The following is an 18,791-nucleotide window of genomic DNA, read 5'->3' on the forward strand; positions in this document are numbered from 1 at the left end:
ATAAAATGGTGACATTTTAGCGTACTCAATTCGTTGTATTTGTTGGTTAAAAGTTATTGAATATAATTTACTTTATAACTGGAATGAAAGTATCTTGTAGTGTTATTTGATTAACAAATAGGAATTTGTTTATAAATAAGACTCAAACACACTATTCACAATGCCCCGTATAATGATAAAAGGCGGCGTTTGGCGCAATACAGAGGTTTGTCATTATATACATTACTTTTCTATTTTTTAAGTGATGGTTATAAGGTTTATTGTTATTTTCCAACATTTTCTTTCAGGATGAAATCCTTAAAGCGGCTGTAATGAAATATGGAAAAAACCAATGGTCCCGTATAGCTTCTCTACTGCACAGAAAATCGGCCAAACAATGCAAAGCTCGTTGGTACGAATGGTTAGATCCCAGCATCAAAAAGACAGAATGGTCAAGAGAAGAAGACGAGAAACTCCTGCACTTAGCAAAGCTGATGCCGACTCAATGGAGAACTATAGCTCCAATTATTGGAAGAACGGCTGCACAATGCTTGGAGCGTTACGAATATCTATTGTAAGTCTAATATAGCTATATATAGAACTTATTAATCAGCTTAGCTCTGCAAGGTATAAAAATTGATAACAGCATACTAAACATGCAAATTTAACATATTTAAATATTTCTTTTAGAGATCAAGCACAAAAGAAAGAAGAAGGGGAGGACTTGGGTGATGATCCACGCAAATTAAAACCTGGTGAAATAGATCCCAACCCTGAAACTAAACCAGCAAGACCTGATCCTAAAGATATGGATGAAGATGGTAAATTTATTTTTTTCATTACATAAATTTAAAAGCTAACATAACTACAAAATCTCTAGTTAGTCCTAGTTGACCATTGTTTACTATCATAATTGGAATATCTTTTATAGTCAGCTCTACAATGTTGAAATTCTATTACCTGTGCTATATTTGTTATTAATTACATTAAATATTCCATTTCCATTATTAAATATCTTCATTTTAAAATAAAACAAATTCTGTTACACATAATACATTTTAATTGAATTTTGAAAACTTCATATTCAATTATTTATGATGTTCTTGTAAACTATGTACTTTATTTTATTATTAATGAATGAAATTCAGCAATAAGGAAATTTGTGCTGAAACATCTTTAATATTTTTTAGAGTTGGAAATGTTATCGGAGGCTCGTGCTCGCTTAGCCAATACTCAGGGGAAAAAAGCAAAACGAAAGGCCAGAGAGAAGCAGTTGGAAGAAGCAAGAAGACTTGCGGCCCTGCAGAAAAGAAGAGAACTTAGTGCTGCTGGTATCTCTGTGCCATTGAGGTTTTCATTATGATAATTTCCTTCTACACACAAACATTGTTTTACTTCAAATGACAGAGAAAGTACTGAATGAAATATGTTTTAATACCTTTTTATTACATTGCACAAATACATTTTCTACTAGGTTTATTTTTATACATGGTGATTAATACAAAACTATTTACACTTGTAAAAAGTCTTATAGAGGTGAATGCACATTTTTCAGCATTTACATTAATTTCCTATCACCCCATTTTAGTGATTGAAATTCTATGTCAGTAACTTCTTATCCAAAGTCTGCAGCAATAAATAATATATATTTCCTTACTTATTTGTTATTTCTGAAATCATTGTTTTTGTATAGGTATACACACCTTTTATATGAATATGTATATCAATATGAAACTTGTAAGGAACATGTATATGTATAGAAGTTTATAGTATATAAGTCTATCTATATATCTATCTATAATAATACTACCATCAAAAAGTAAGGTGAATTTGTTTATAAGATGTAAATTATATATTTATTTATTGAAATCAATTTTATCTCCTTCAAAGTAATTCCCATCCAATAAAAGAGAGTTTTGCTAATGCTTTTTCCAGGCTTCCAAACAGCCTGTATAGTGTTTTTCCCGTATAGCCTCCTACACCTTCATTTCAGTTTTATCTCGTCAATCGTGTCAGAATGGCATTCCCGCATTGGCCTTTTGAGATTGCTGAATAGTTAGAAAGTGCAAAGAGACGAATGATGTAACAGTACAGTGGGGAATGATGTTAGTTGAGTTTTAGATCCCTTTTTTCCAAAAAATTGAGTGGTTTGGTATCAATTAAGACTTGACGTGTTTGTGAAATAGAACTTCCTTCGAAGTGGTTTTAGTAAAATGTTATTCCAACTTTAGACAAACAGATGCCTAGCAAGTGTTAAAAACAGTCCTACAGACCTAGGAAAATAATTACCAGCCTTCCTAATGCCAGCGAATTTTAAATGACTATTTCATCTTACCTTTTGATGACAGTAGTATGTCTTTAGTTATTTTTTTTAAGTTGGATAATAGTACTAGCACTGAGTGAGTTAAATTACTTTTAATTTTACATGGACATTTTTTAAATATAGGCGAAAGAAAAAACGTGGCGTCGACTACAACTCCGAAATTCCTTTTGAGAAGAGACCAGCTGCAGGTTTCTATGATACCTCGACAGAAGTTGTAGACCCAATGGCACCTGACTTTTCACGCCTTCGTCAGCAACATTTAGATGGTGAACTTCATTCAGAAAAAGAAGAGGTAACAAGTTTTTAAAATTATTAAAAAGAAATTATTAATTAATTTTATAAATATTTCGACTATTTTGGATTACTATTTTAAATGTTAAATTTGTTTTTAAGTTTATTTTTTATCACTCTTAGAAAGAGCGACGGAAGGACAAGCAGAAGTTAAAACAGCGCAAAGAAAATGACGTCCCTCAGGCTATGCTGCAAGGCGATCAGCCCGCACGTAAACGTAGCAAGCTGGTGCTTCCTGAACCACAAGTGTCTGATCAGGTAATTTTTGTCGGAAAAAGCTAATGGACATAGGTTGACTAAATGTACCTTTTATAAAAAAATATATAGAAGGACTGTTTTTCGCTATTGATGTTTATGAATAAAAAGAAACAAATATTATGCTTGACAATGATTTTTTTTTATAATAAATGAAGAATTAGAAATATGCAAGGTAAATGTTAGACAAAGATAAATTAAGTCTCAAAAAATCATTTTAGTAATTGCTTTAATTACATATTTTATAATAAACAGGAGCTACAACAAGTGGTAAAGCTGGGAAGGGCTTCAGAAGCTGCGCGCGAGTCTGCAGGCGCGGCTGGTGCCCCCACTGATGCCTTGCTCGCTACGTATGCACTCACGCCTGCACCCGCCACCGCGTTACGCACACCCGCCCACCAGGACCGGTGAGCTCTTTGTTTCTCCTATAGTGAAGGTTGCACCTCTAAAACAATGTTAATCCTGTTAACCTTTGTACATCCTACCCTGCAACACAAGCATCCTCTGAGGTGTGACATTCCCTTTGGAAGTACAAGTAAATTATATTATTAATGACAGAAGTACTGACAAATTGAGGCAATCAATGAAAATCAACATATAGTATGTTTGGTTCCTATTCATAATTTTTATGAATTTCATCGCAAAACCTATGTTCTTGAAAACAATAAAAATATAATATAATTTTCTTCACATACTTGTTTCTGGAATCAGTATATATATGTCAAAATTAAGATAATATTTTAAGGAGTCATTAAGGAATTGTCATGGGAAGGGTACTCAAAAATTAAAATATTGACTAAGATATTTGGGAAAACACAAAGGTTAATAACCATTGCTCGATAGCTTTGCTTTTGATTTAAAAATATTTATATAGTTTGTATTTAATAAACAAGAATATATTAGTATGTATATAATTTTTAAATTTGATTCTTCCTATGTTATAACACAAATGCCTAAGCCCTTTTTACAACACATTAAAATTAACTGCAATTAATATTTATGTACTACCAAACTTTAATTTTACTCCTATTCACTCACAAAAACCAGTGGGGTTTTATTTACAAATATGTGGTTGCATACTATGTGTGGGTACCGCAATAATCAATGATCTTTTATATCCTTCTTATTTTAGATTGTTCATGGTTAACTGACATAGCTATTAGCCATTAGTCATTATATTAAGATGCAATGGTGTCATATTTTATTTATAAAGAAGTTTTTAAGGTATCTGTTACAACATTAGTCATAACAAATATATAAATATGAGTTTCATTTGAATACTCTGATCTATTTTTTACTCAACTAAGTTTTTATGTGGTTATAGCAAAGATTTTATTAGTATTACAATTATTTTCTGTTCTTCGTTCTGACTGTTACCATGCGCAAACTAATGAGTGGATTAAAAATATCTTAATGATTTTTATAAGTGTTGCTTTATATTTTTAGAAGTGCCTATGTATCCTTGAGGCAGGCAATTGTAATATAGAATTCGAATTAGATAATAAAACTAATATAATGATTACCAGTAACTGTAATATTAACTTTTCAGAATCCTAATGGAAGCACAAAATGTAATGGCATTAACACATGTGGACACTCCGCTGAAAGGAGGTCTCAATACACCACTCCATGAGTCTGACTTCTCCGGAGCCTTGCCTCAGTCACAGGCCGTCGCGACCCCGAATACTCTTCTTGTTACGCCATTTCGGTAATAAGCTGTGTATATATTTTAAATTTGCATGATTCTTGTGTAATGTTTCAACCATTTCTTTTCTATGACAAACTTAACAGAATAAGATCACCATCTGCAGTTATTACTAGAATGATACTTAATGTCTCTATTAAAGAATTTACCCCTTAAAGTTTACTTTATAACTAATAATCCAAGTAAAAATTTCACTAATATAAAACTGAGATATCCAAGTAGAAACAAAATTCACGATAACAAATTTATAAAAATATTTAGCAAATTATATTTACTGTAAAATGATTTATTTCAGATCATCTCGCAGTGAAGCTTCTACACCTAGTAGTTTTAATACTCCCAGTCAAGTTCAGACTGGGCCAACAACTGGGCTAACGGTAATTAATTGTATTTTATTAATTAATATTTTTAATTACTGTGTAGTGGTTACACATACAAAGTGTTGTCAAGCATCAATAAACTTTATAAATATTAACAACCTTGTACCTATTCAGAACTATGCTGTAGTTTACACTTGTTTTAGCTTCGGTGTATTCTTTTCTAAATGGAAAAATTTTAAAATAATTCTTCCAAATATCTGTCATAAATCAGTAAGCAATAAAGAAAGTTTTTAGAATTCTGAAGAATGAAGTATTGGATTCATTACCTCATTGATTTATATAGTTTTCAACTTTATACTATTTATTATAAATTTTTGATCTGATTTGATTTTGATGAGATGATTTATGATCAAATGGTAAATAGTTCTGATGACAAAGTCCACCTTTACATAAATATAAATTTTAAATAAATTATACAAACAAGCAAATGTTCCTTACCAGCTAGCTTTGCAACTGTTGACTTCGCTAGTCCATTCCAATTTGTAATTTTTTATTTTATGAAATAATGTTTAAATTCAGGATTTTAAATATTATTGTAAAATTTAGCACATGTTTTGAAATTTATATATTGTTCATTAACCAGACTCCTGCACTCAGAGATAAGCTAAGCATTAACCCAGAAGATCATGTGGGACCTGGTGACACTCCACAGCTGGCTAATCAAATACAAAAACAGGTAAAGTCAATAATAATATATTTTTTTAAATTAAATGTTGATGACTTCTCAATTACTGTTTTATATTAATGTGGTTATGATTTGAATTGTTCACTAAGATTCTTGTAATACATTTTTAAAAATTAATTAAAGACAATAAATATTCTGTTTTACTATTATTTTAGATAGCTATTTTAGTAAAATCGTAATTCGCTTGCCATTTTTGATGAATGTATGAATATATAAATCATAAAGTAGTCAATATGGCTTGTCAAACAACAAAACAAATTGAAAATATTATTAATTTAAACAAACTCATCATGTAGTTATAGGTATAGTACCCGGCGATAAATATTGCACTTCGACCTTTTGAAAGAGACATTCGACTAATTTCGGCTTCATAGAGCACTATCTCTGTCCCGCTGTCTGAATGTCTCTTTCCAAAAGTCGATGTGTAATATTTATCACCGGGTATTGTAGTAAGTATTTGTAATTTGTTATGGTTAATATTGAATCATTAGTTATAGCTTATTTTGCTAAAATAATGTTCTGATTTTTTAAATTAACTTATATTTTTTATTAAAACAAAAGCTATTATGACGTGACCTATAACGAAACTCATTTGTTGTAATATTTATTATGTTCATTATCTGGTGATGTTACAGCTAAAAGCTTCAGTGCGCACGGCACTCCAGGCGCTACCGACTCCTCGTAACGACTACGAAATAGTCGTTCCAGATGAGAGCGATGAGCCCGCAGAGGTAACTAACACCACGGATTCGGTTGAAGACCAGGCGGACACAGACGCGCGGCTGGTCAGGGAACAGGAGGAAAAGCGTTAGTCATTTTTAATGTTCTAGAATTTAAATTTAAGATATCATTATTGAATTCAATTTTTTATTGTCAATTTCTTTTATATATTTTAAGTTGTAAGCTACCACCGGCTCGGAATGCTGCTGATATCTGCTGAGAACCGTCCAGACACTCAATAGTTGCTCTTGTTAGAATAAAACCACCAAATTACTAAAGTTTGATGTATATATATATATATATATATTTTATATATGGTCCCCGCTGTTGGTGACCTCTTGTTCCCCTTTCTCGTGTGGGACAGGGACTTTTTAATTCTAGTAATTTATTCATTTCTTTTTTTTTATTATTATCATTCTTCTCTTTCATATCATCTTATCTATCGTACTATTTCTTTCATTCTACAATTTTCCCATTTCATTTCATTCCATTAGCCATACATTCATCCTCAACCACTACATTCTAGGTTTCCCTACCATTCTATTTTGCAACATTATTTATTTTTACCTACTGCATTCATTACCACCCTCCTGCAGGAGCTGAGGAAGCATACTCTCTCCCCTTCGTCTTGCATGATGGCCGAGATATTCCTCTCTTCTATCTTTTTGCCCATCCGGCATTCGGAATCTGTGCGCAGTCTTCCGAACGCCGGACAGTGGGCCACAAAATGGACCACGGTCTGGCCCACGCTCGGTTCACAGAAGCACGAGGGGTCCTCCTTGAGCTTGAACCTGTGAAGGTACTCAGAGAACCCCTCGTGACCCGTGAAGAGCTGGGCCAAGACCGTATCCATCTCGACACTGCGGAGCACGCGGTAGGCTGAAGTGACGCCCGGGAAAAATATCCTCGTCACTGAAGCCGTCGTTTCTTCCATATACCTCTTGTTAAATTCGTCGAGCGACTCCAGTCTCAGTTGTCGCTTGACGAACGAAACGGGGCATCTCTCATATTCAGGTCTTCTTTTGCTCTTTAGGGCCGCGTCCTTGGCCAACTGATCCGCCCTCTCATTCCCCTCCATCCCCTCGTGCGCTTTCACCCAGTATAGTCTTATATTCATCCCATTTTCTCTCGCTTTCATAATATTCTCTTTAACTCTTAACGCCAAAGGATGGAGGGTGTCCGATCTTGCGACAGTTTCAAGGGCGGACCGCGAGTCGCTCATTATGGCGCATGACTGCGTGGACCCGCTGGCCGCGTACCCTAATGCTTCCGCTAGAGCTAGCAGCTCTGCCTGGTATACAGTGCAGAAGTTGCCCAACTTGAGTTTCTTAGTATGCAACTCTGCGGCGTCCCGCATAACGCAGAACGGAGTCGGACTTCCTCCGCACTTTCCCCCAGGCAGGAGAACTCCACACCAACTTGACCAGACGGGTGTGGTAGTCTCAAGTAGCTGACAGGTACCTCCAGGTCCCGGTCCCATACCACTTGCCGGGAATGACCCTTTTTTATTTCAAATAAGCGGGCTGCTTCTTGGACCCGAAGGTCCAGAGGAAGCAACCCGGCAAGTATGAGGGCCGAGTTCAGGGACGCGGTCCTGTGGGTCCTCGCGATCTTCTGTGCGAAGCCCCGCTGGACCGCGCCCAACTGCCTGCGGACCAGCAGCTTCCTAGCCGCCGGCGCTCATACACTCGCCGCATACAAAATTATCGGCTCCAGTACCGCCAGATACATCGTTCTGATCACCTCCGAGTTCAGACCCCAAGATACCTTTGCAGCCCTACACAGCTGACGATAGAGGCCCTGTGCCCTCTTGCTCATGTTCTTCACATGGGTGTTGAACGTGAACCTATCGTCAACTGTGAGGCCTAGTATCCGGACCTCCCTACTCCGGCAAAGCGGCTCACCTCCCATGTTCAGTAATGGGTAGTCATACTTCAGCTTATTGGTTAGCACCATCACCTTTGTTTTGTGTGGTGCAAACCTCAGCTTATTTTTGACTCCCCATTCATGAACATGGGCGAGAACCGCATTGGCCCGACCAGAGATGTCCTGAGCCTTCTGCCCCGAGAAGACCAGCACGATGTCGTCTGCGAACGTGATATATATATTACAATATCAACCATGTAAATGAGTCTACAAACCAATTCAATTGACTAAAAACTCTTAAAGTGCTTTAAAGGCTTTAATGAGATTTATCGTATACAACACATAATACATGAATTTATAGTTAACATATAGATTTAAAAGTAAGAAAAGGAAGGTCCAAGATTGTTGGATTTGTTGACCTTTTGAAGTCGAGACTTGGTCTTAATCAAAAATATTTTTTGACTTGAGCAATTGTAGTTGAGTAGACTTGAGCAATTTAGTAAAGGTTTGTCTTATGGTAACTTTGTCTTTCCTTCCTTAACATGTCACAGTATCTATCATCAACTTCTTTTTGTTGTCTATTATCTTTTTAAAGTATTCTTGATAGGATTGTATTATTTGAGCTATGTTTAGATTTAAAATGAAATATACAGCATTCGAAATGGCGGTGTAATTTTGGTGTAAATTGACGATTTATTCCATTTGAAATAAAGTAATATTATCACAGTTAATAAATGATAAAAGAAAATATTTTTAGAATCAGGCATGTGTCTAAAACTGCCTTTTTAGGAGGATCGCAATGCTTTTATTGTTGGCCAAATGAAAAACGTAACATTCTATCCTACAATAACAACACAATACAAAAACGTGAATTTTTAAAAAAGCAAGTTGTGTAATTTTTTAAATATGAATGATCAAACAATTTTCTAGTTGAACTTTTTTCTGTTCAAATTTACTTTATATTTACTTTCAACGCACTGGTGGATATTATTACATATTTTAAAATAAATTGTATGCATACTCTTATATTATGAATTTTCGTCTGTGACTAAAGGGAGTTGTTAGAATTTTGACCCGGTTAAAATTTAGATCTAAACAGAAATGGGTAGCTCAGAGGAACTAAAGTCACCGACATAGCTTGAAGAATTGGTTGTCTAGATTTGTAGTGGCTGGGATAAATTGCTTGTGCAAACAATGACCAGTCTTGAGTGGCGACTACGAGATAGGCGCGGTGTGGGTAGGCAGGCACAAGGTGGACTGACGAAATAATTGAGGTCGAGAGTAGGCGCTGGATGCGGGTAGGGCAAGACCAGTCATCCTGGCGATATTTAGGGGTGCCTTTTAGGAGGCGGTACAATAGTGATCACGCGGGTAATTAAAAAACACTGTTACAGGCGCGGCGGCACTGGCGTTGCGGTCGACAGCCGTGCAGCGCGGCTGCGTACGGCCCGGCGACGTGAACGCGGCCGTGCTGCGTGGTGGGGGAGCTCTCAGCTCGTTGCAACACGCCGAGGAGCTCCTTAAGGCAGAGATGCTCACCATGCTGCACTACGACGCGCTACACGACCCACCGCAAGGTCTGCTTTCTGCTTCAAACCAAACTTCAAGCACAAAGACATAACAAATTTCTTTTACACAGTAGATACTTTTGGAAAAATCTTGTATAAAAGACATGTGAGTAAATAAGGAGATATGTTCAACTTGAAAACAAAAAACTATTTAACGTCCAAAAAGTCTAAACATATTACCAAAAAAACCTCGCAAAAAGTAATCATATAACTCATATTACATAAGTATTTATTAAAAAGAAACAATTTGTATTACGAAAAAAAATAATAATATAAAATTGATTTATGTATCAAAATATACAAAATTAAAACGATCAATTGAAAATATGCATAAAAATAACTTTTTCAACTAACCTTTGCTACTTGGTGTACATATTTATTATCGACTAAACCAAAAATATTATCAGTAGATATGTCTCAATGGCTTTTATTGATTTTTTTGTTGTTAAAAAGTCTGTTATACAGAGCTTTTTTTTGGTTCTTAAGTTGCTTTTGTAAATCTTGATATTCAGCTACATCAAACTCAATATTGAGGTGAATTTTTAATGCATACTTTATGTAGAATTAAAAAAGTTTTTTAAGAGACTCGCGCTAGAACAATAATTCTTGTAAAGTGTTTTTATTTTTATCGATACCGCGTAAAAAAAGTGCGCGCGAAAAATCATGCAAAAAATGTTACATGTATTAACTAATTCTTTTATTTAGGTACAGACAAAAAACGATCAGTCCAAATGCAAGCATCACATTTAGCTTACCTAGAACAACATCCATACGAAGAATTCACTATGGATGAGTTAACAAAGGCAAAACAATTATTACAAAAGGAGATGGAGGTTGTGAAAGCTGGAATGGGTCATGGAGACTTGAGTATGGAGGCTTACACACAAGTGTGGGAAGAATGCCTGGCACAGGTATATTGTAGTATTGACAGCCTGTTTATATTCTGAGATTGTGTGATGAATAAACCTTTTTGGACCATTCACAATTTTTTTATCTAATGATTCGAACTTATTTTTCAGGTACTTTTTTTACCAGGTCAAAATAGATACACTCGAGCCAATTTAGCTAGCAAAAAAGACAGGTTAGAATCAGCAGAAAAAAGGTTGGAACAAAACAGAAATCATATGGCAAAAGAAGCAAAGAAATGTTCAAAGATGGAGAAAAAACTGAGAGTTTTAACAGGTAATTCTTTTAAATAATAATTTTTCTTTCCAAAAATGTGAAGATATCACATAATATATGAAAGCAGAAGATAGATTTATTAATTTATGACGCTATGGTAATATTCTGTTTGTGATCACAAACTATTCTTTATTTAACATTGGATCTACTCCGCTACGCACGGTCTTATAATTGTGGAAAAGAACCACTGTTGGTTTGTATCTGACTATCAATGAACAATAATAACCTCAAAAATACATTTAATGAAAACAAAATGATCAAGCGACATCATTGCCAAATAATCTTTGCATTTAAATATTCCTATATTGAATATTGTCGTTTCCGTCACTTTATATATGTTTTAAATTTTATAAATGGTATGTTTTGCGGAATTTTATTTAGGAATTTGATTCCGTTTATTACAAATGAATTAGAAATTTTTTTCAGTCAATATTTTAGTAAACACAGCAGAGACAGCAGAGGGTGGTCGACACAGTTTTATCTTCCGAGACTTTAATATAATAATTATTGTGATGTGATGGTACTCATAAAAAAGTAGCACAATGACGAATATTAATATATTGTATTTAAGAGATGCGTGTTTGTTTATATTTTGTAAGGTGGTTATCAAAGCCGAGCAGCGTCGCTTATTAAACAATTTCAAGAACTTCAAGATCAAATCGAACAATCAAATTTGGAGTTGTCGACATTCAAATTTTTAGCAGAACAAGAAAAAGCAGCAATTCCAAGACGAATAGAGGTATGTCATCAAGCTGAAATTACGTAAATTGACGTGCTTAGCTTCAAACTGATATGTATAATGAAATTTGCACTTAACTGCAATAATTAGATTTATAGGTATTAAGATCATTAAAACGATTGTCATATTAATGCCTACATAGACTACTACAATAGCTACGGCAATAGTTTACCTGATATCATATTTAAATACTGATTATATAAAGAGAAATACATGTCATATTGCCCGATTGTGTAAACAAATAACCTTCATCTTAATGAAACCTTTTATGATCCCATAAGTATTTTTAAACTTATCAACAGATATCACGTTTTATTTTCTTCTGAAAAATGATTTTACCAATTGTCATAGTCGTCCATGCAGCCATCAATATATTTCATATTTATTCTAATGTCAAGTATTGTCAGCTTACGTGTTATTGTAATTTTTTGTAGTCTCTTACTGAAGATGTAAATCGGCAAACTGACCGCGAGAAACAACTCCAGAAAAGGTATGCAGAACTCCAATCAGAATTAGAAGACATTCAAAAGGGCAAGCAAATTAAAGAGACTGAATCTAAACCAGTTGAAGAATAATTTATTTTATTAAGTTACAATTTGTATATAGTGTGGTAAGATATTGTAATAATTTACTTATGGCACGCTATATATAAAGGAGACCAATGTTTCAGCTGCAAACTAAATTTGATTTTCCTAATTATTATTTTTTTATTTTTGGTTAAATATAAATATAATTGTATAACATGTTTATTCAATGCAGTACTAGAAAAGAGCAATTTGTGTTATTGTTGGATATATTTAACACATTAAAGACGTAATAAATGCAATATATTGAAAAAAATACAGAATGTTTAGCTATAGTTTCTGTAAACTGGTTAGGTTATATTAAAATTAAATAAATAGCAAAGAAAACCTTTTTTTTTTCATAAATATTTGACACATGATTCAAGCCAAGAGAGAAATTTATTGTTTTGTGCTAACTTGCTATGAAATTATCGTTAAAGCTATACGTAACGTAATATCACAGTTTTATTTGTGTTAAAAATACATTTCCAAAAACACGAATTTAACAAATCCACTAACTGCAATCATCTGAAGAGTCACTGTGTATTTGTCTTTTAAGGTTTTTATTATTTCGTCTGATGACAGGACTATCGCCTTTTTCTGTCGTATTTTCTATTTGAACTTTCTTTTTCTTTTTTCTTTTTCTGTTTTCAAAATATTTTTCTGCTAAATCTAACTCAGACTCCTCATTTACTTGTGTTAATCCAACATGTGAATCGACACAAAAGCTGTCCTGGAATTTGATATAATTTTGTGTTATATTAAACCATCCATAGTAATAATAGTAAATCAGAAAATATGAGTAAAATGGTTACCATTTCATATGCATCATCTTCCACGAATTGCGAAAATACATCAGTGTTTTCATACACCTTTGGTAAGTGAGGTATTTTAAAGACTCCTTTTACGGGACTTCTGAAATTAAATATAATTTTACGTATTCCACATTACTGTTAGAATTAAATAAATACGCGAGGTTATTTTTATGTCGATAAACTAAATTGTGGTTGAGGTGGCTGTTAGTTATTGCTAACTTATCTACATTATTGCGGTACAGCTCTAGCGTCGCATCGACGCGTTACGGTTAACGGAAGTCTGCCATCATAACTTTAAGTTTAGAGTCAAGTGGACGCAAAAACATAAAACAGCAATACGGCTTTCGCCCCAAATCGCGTAATCTTATAGCTAATTCATTTAATTCCTATAATAAACGCTGAAATTTATAAAATGGGCAATAGGTGTGTTCATTAATTTGAAAGTAGCTTGTGACTCAGTAAGCCATAAAAAGTTAATAGAAAAATCAAGTGCCATGGGAGTGTCTGAAACCGCTCTTGATATGTTTACATTCTACTTGCATTATAGACGACAGGTTGTAATAATTGACATATCTATAGTTCAACCCAAAATTTAACCTATGGTATTCTTCAAGGATTTGTTGTTGGACCATTACTATTCTTAACTTACAATATAAGCAAGTAGATATGATAACAAAATGATATGTCTCTTCTATTTTGATCATTTCATTCAAGACCAGACCTTATTACAGGTGCACAAAAGCACTTAAACTGAATGATTGTTTAAATATAATTTATTAAAAATTAACACTTAAAACTTCCTTTATGATTTTTGCACCAAAATCATATAATTGCACATATCACTCACTATAATCAATCAGACACCACAACATTTAAATAAAAAAAAATACCTCGGATTATGGGTCTACTAACATGGAAAGTACATATTTATCACGTCATAACGAAATTATCAATTTTAAGAGATTTATGGAAATAAACTGTATTTCACACGAAGTCCACCCACGATAAACAATACATTAATTAAATCGCATCTGGAATGTATTATTGAAATATGTGGATCGGTACCACACAACAACTACACAATTATATGAACAATGTGAAATATTAAAGTTAAGCAAATTTTACAAATATGCATATATTATAATAAAAATATAATAATTGAGATCCTTTCATTCTAATATAAATTTTACAACAAATACTTCTTAGTAATAATTTAAGAAACAGACATCAATTATAAATAATTAATGCTAGAAACAGACTACGGAAAGGACACTACGTTGTTTCAGGAAGTAAAGTTCTACAGCCTTCCCGGTGATTTGAAGAAATGTTAAGATATATCGTGATATTAAAAAAAAACTTATCGTGTGTGCAAGTCTCAGTCCATAGAGTACCATACGCCCGGTTTTAAATATAGTTAATATCATATGCATTAGTTTTATGAGAATAAATTCTTTAAAATCAAGTTAACTGTTCATAATCTTACCTTACTGATCTCAAATAGTGTGCATGCATATCAGCTTCAGAATGCGTTTCATTGTCGTCACAAATAAAATCTACGATGCTACCGATGCTCTCATCGGTCAACTCATCTGCACTTAGATTTGATCCATCTTCAGACAATTCCGCTTCTTCATCGATAAACTCATTTTTTCTTTTATTCTGTACAATGTTTGGAATATTTATTAATTGTTGCAAAAAAAAACATTAAAATAAAGTGTACATTTACTTACTCTGCGATTTTTACACTTTGATTTACGATGGCTTGAGTTGATTATCTGTAGAGATTTATTACAATATCCATTGACGTCATTTTCAAAGTCATCGTCACTATCGCAAAAAGTAATTCTTCTTTTAGTTTGTAATTTTACATTACCTTCATCGTCCATAACAAGTTTTTCTACTTTAGTTTTATCCCGCCTAAATTTTTGAAGCATAGATATACTACCGTCCGTCTTGCCTTTTTCATCACCATTGCAATTTGGAATGGCTTTAGGTAATTTGCCATTAGCATTTTCTTTTTGCGACGGACAAATAGGTGACGATAAAGAAAAGGCGAAGTAAAGATTTTGGGAATTATTTGGCTTAACATTGTTTATTTCGTTAGAAGTTAAAGCCGCTAAAACTCTTTCTTGTAATGATAATGGTTTATCCAAACTATTATTTAACTTTTGTTTTTTATAAAAGAAGGGCGATGATATCAAACCTTCAGCGTCTTCTGTAGAAAGTTTCCTTTTGTTGCTTATTTCCGGAATCTCTTTCGATTTTTCCCCAACATTATCATTTATATCTGTATAAATGCCTTCTCCTACACTATATTCTAGTGTATTGTCAGAATCACTATCACTATCTAGAATGATAAGACTGTTGTGCCTGTTCAAATCTGAAGCGACTGTTTTATTTACATCTTTATCAGATTCAACAGTAGTTTTTCTTCTGTTAGCTTGAGTGAAAAGTATTGGTGAAAGACTTCTTTCGTTCAGATTACATGCACTCTCATTTTTGGAAATATTGCGTTTTGAAGCCGATACTTCAGCATCAGATCGATTAATCATTTCTACAAGCTGAGTAACGGTAAACATGCTTTTGTTAACTGCGTTTGTTAAATAGCTTGGTGTTATAACGTCATCATTGGCTGTTGCTGTACTGACATCAATTATGGAATTACTTTTCGTATGAATTTTGTTTGTACCTAAACGATATTTTCTCACTTGACTGCATAAAATAGGTGATATTGGCGTTTGTACCTTCTGCACACTTGACAAAATGGAGGGACTAAGTGGTTGTAAAATAGGAGAATCATTATTTCTATTATCAATGTCTTCCACATTTTGATCTTCTTGCGACTTATCTTCATTATTTTCGTCGGAATCCGCGAAAATATCTTCAATGCTATCCAAACCAAAAAACTCTAAAGCTTCCTTAGGTTTACTCGAATTTTTCTCAACGCATTCTTGATTATCGACTTCTTTTACATGTGATAACTCTGGGCTACTTTCAGCAAAAATATCATCGATATCGCCAATATCAAAATTTTCTTCTAGTACATTGGTGGTCGTAATGTTAGCATTTTTTTGTACGTCTAACTTTAATAAATCGAATTCATTTACTTTGTTAATAATATTTTCTTGACGGGATGAAATATTTTTCCCGTAATTATTAGTTCCGCTATCAGATTTTCCACACGCTGATATAGTTTCAGAGCTAATGTCATCTAATAAGCTAACATCTGGTAGGTTTAATTTATTTTGCAGTTTTGGTATTTTCGTTGGTTTCGTATTTAAATCGCGAATTTTTTGTATTACTGAACAACTGCAGACTTTTAGGCAAATGTAACATTCATTCGCAATATTTGCATTATCTAAGCTGAGATCAACTAGTAAATTAATCAAACGCGTGGGTAAATTTCCGCCCTCGTGAACTCCTAGGTCATTTAATAATTTTGTATAACTTTTAGTAGATTTCGTAGCAGCGCTAAACAATGCTCTGATATCACCGTCTTTTTTGCTTGGTGATTTAAAAATCTTTTTTTGATTTTTCGTTGCAATTTTACTTTTCATTGGAGATTGTGACTTTTGTGTTATTATGTCAACACTGGAAAACGCTGGAAATAAAATATCATATCTCAAATAGGTGTTTGGTTATTAATATTTCCGTAATATTTCGCACTTACCAGGATTTTGCGTTGTTGGCGGGAGTTCGCATCTTTTTGCGTCACTGTACTGTAATAATTCCGTTAGAATTTCGGTGTCCTTCGAATGTCCAATATTTACAGTTTTTTGAACAGTTCGTTGCCATTCCAACCATGATGCCAGTTTATCTCTTTGCTTTAATTTGAGGACTTTTGGAAATGCTTCTGAATTTAAACAATAACAGTAATTGTTCCATTAATCAAAAAAGTTAGCTATTACAGAGAATTGAAGATGGTTAGTTTCTATTATTATACGTAAACCTAATCAAAGCATATAATAATTACGGCACGACATTACCGATCATTATCATAAAACAAACAATATTAAAATTAAAAAGTGATTATTACCTTTATTTAAAAAACAAAATTCTATTGGGTTAGGTATGGATTCTTTATCTATAAATCCCATTGGAAAAATGTCATTAAATTCATCTCTTGTAAGCGAGTGCCGGCTTTCTTTGTTTATGGGATTTTTACAAAGATCTTTTCCTATAAGCATACTTCTTAAATCTTTTTGGCCCTGCAGAAATATAAATGTGTAAATGAAAAATAAACTAAATAAACTAAAAAATAATGTAAATAAACACTGTTTGGGAGTTTTTTAAAGTCTTATTAGTTAGGGGTTTTATCCTGGTTGTTGTAATGTTCACCATTAAACTATTCAACAATCACTGTGGAGACCAAACGCCTAACTGCGCAATTATCCCTTTCAGACTTTGGTTCAGACAAAATTGTTTTTTTTTTGTCATCAATTGTACATCGTACAGACCAAATTTCAATTGCCTTGACAGTGACTCTCTCTTACTTGGATTCTTCGCACATTTCATCAACCCATAATGCACATTCTCCTCAACACCACGCGAGCTACAGTTGGGAGAGTCCGAGTTTTTCTTCAAATACTATAATTTATTTGATGGCATCTGTCCAGATCTCAACAAAAGTTGCATTAAAAGTATACCTTTTTATTTTTTTCGCCACCGCCATTAGATTTGCTTTTCGTGTCAGACTTTTGTGCGACTGTTATATACATTTTCTGACATGCCGGCACAAAATCACGAGGCACCATCCTCGGGTTTTCTTTATACAAATTGTTTTCCACTTCTTTAGATTGCAGTATTTTCTTATTAAGACCATCTCTTTGCCGCATACAATCTAATAAAGTCTGTATTATTAGGGACAAAATTAACCATTAATTATATTGAGCTGACTTTAATATCTTCTGATAAGTAAACTAGATGTTTAGTTATACCTGATGTTCTCTACCTTCAGTGACCAAAATATAAACTTGTCCACCTCGTTCTCGTCCAGTGCGCCCACATCTATACGACAATGAAACTATTAATTAAACTTTAATGTTAAAACTAATAACTACAATAACTATTATAAATTACAAATATAATAATCATTTTCCAATGTACAGTTACAGTATTTGTCATTGTGGCGATCTTTGTCAGAGTACTAAGCCTTGCGATGAGCATTTATCGTTTGACAACATGATAATGAATTACTACCGGTATCGCTGTACCTACACGTTGCTAGTTATAAAATCATAAAAACTTTATACGTTACGTAAACTGTGCATATACAACAATTCTTACGATCATATTTAAAATAACAACCCTAGTTAAAATAACTAAATAAGGTTTAGGCTAAACGCCTTTCACTGTTCTGCTTCCTTAGTCCGAGGAATTTGTAAACGGCTAGACAGGAACGATGTAGTTCTCTATCGAAATAAATAAAATTCCTTTAACTTATACAATTTCATCTGATTTGAGGTGACTGCACGCTAAATTCACTAAGCTTATTAAACCTCTTATAGCAAATACTTTCTAAATCTACCGCATTAACCTCGGCTCAGTTTTTACATAATTTATTCTACTGGATTGGGAGGACTTCATATTAGATCGCTTAGGTTTGTGGTTCATGGAGTGATGTGAAACCTTCCGTGAAAAAAAAAACATTAAAAATTAATATTTATTCTTACGAATAGGCTATGATAAAGAATTACTAAATGTCAAGACATTGATATAAC

General features: G+C 33.5%; 2 protein-coding genes across 3 annotated transcripts in view; one reads left to right on the top strand and one right to left on the bottom strand.

Annotated features, from left to right (window-relative positions):
- Positions 1-12,578, top strand: Cdc5 (cell division cycle protein 21). Its single transcript, XM_068775275.1, has 16 exons — positions 1-205; positions 288-553; positions 670-800; positions 1,170-1,329; positions 2,426-2,594; positions 2,717-2,851; positions 3,104-3,255; positions 4,398-4,556; positions 4,849-4,930; positions 5,517-5,609; positions 6,254-6,425; positions 9,599-9,781; positions 10,478-10,683; positions 10,792-10,954; positions 11,554-11,693; positions 12,128-12,578. The coding sequence occupies exons 1-16, from the start codon at positions 161-163 to the stop codon at positions 12,266-12,268; spliced, it is 2,397 nt and encodes a 798-aa protein (XP_068631376.1). The 5' UTR covers positions 1-160; the 3' UTR covers positions 12,269-12,578.
- Positions 12,391-18,791, bottom strand: part of Fancm (FA complementation group M) — a 16,246-nt gene continuing 9,845 nt past the window's right edge. The window contains exons 11-18 of one of the 2 annotated variants that reach the window (XM_068775274.1): positions 18,009-18,078; positions 17,718-17,921; positions 17,108-17,279; positions 16,742-16,921; positions 14,802-16,672; positions 14,555-14,730; positions 13,072-13,171; positions 12,391-12,989 (exon numbers count right to left, since the gene is read on the bottom strand). In XM_068775274.1, coding sequence (XP_068631375.1) covers positions 12,771-12,989; positions 13,072-13,171; positions 14,555-14,730; positions 14,802-16,672; positions 16,742-16,921; positions 17,108-17,279; positions 17,718-17,921; positions 18,009-18,078 — 2,992 coding nt within the window. In that variant the 3' untranslated portion in view covers positions 12,391-12,770. Of the gene's footprint in view, positions 12,990-13,071; positions 13,172-14,554; positions 14,731-14,801; positions 16,673-16,741; positions 16,925-17,107; positions 17,280-17,717; positions 17,922-18,008; positions 18,079-18,791 lie in introns of both variants that reach the window. The other variant, XM_068775273.1, reaches the window with a different exon arrangement.

The sequence above is a fragment of the Battus philenor genome, unplaced genomic scaffold (genome assembly GCF_028537555.1).
Source record: "Battus philenor isolate CCGP_79_NKW_IND1 unplaced genomic scaffold, ilBatPhil1.0.hap1 SCAF_8, whole genome shotgun sequence".
Classification (NCBI taxonomy): domain Eukaryota; kingdom Metazoa; phylum Arthropoda; class Insecta; order Lepidoptera; family Papilionidae; genus Battus; species Battus philenor.

Bases quoted from the DNA above. Each gene is read 5' to 3' on its own strand.
- Cdc5 (XM_068775275.1), top strand. From the start codon at position 161: ATGCCCCGTATAATGATAAAAGGCGGCGTTTGGCGCAATACAGAG. The intron at 206-287 runs GTTTGTCATTAT...ATTTTCTTTCAG, and splicing joins GCGTTTGGCGCAATACAGAG to GATGAAATCCTTAAAGCGGC. The intron at 1,330-2,425 runs GTTTTCATTATG...TTTTAAATATAG, and splicing joins GGTATCTCTGTGCCATTGAG to GCGAAAGAAAAAACGTGGCG.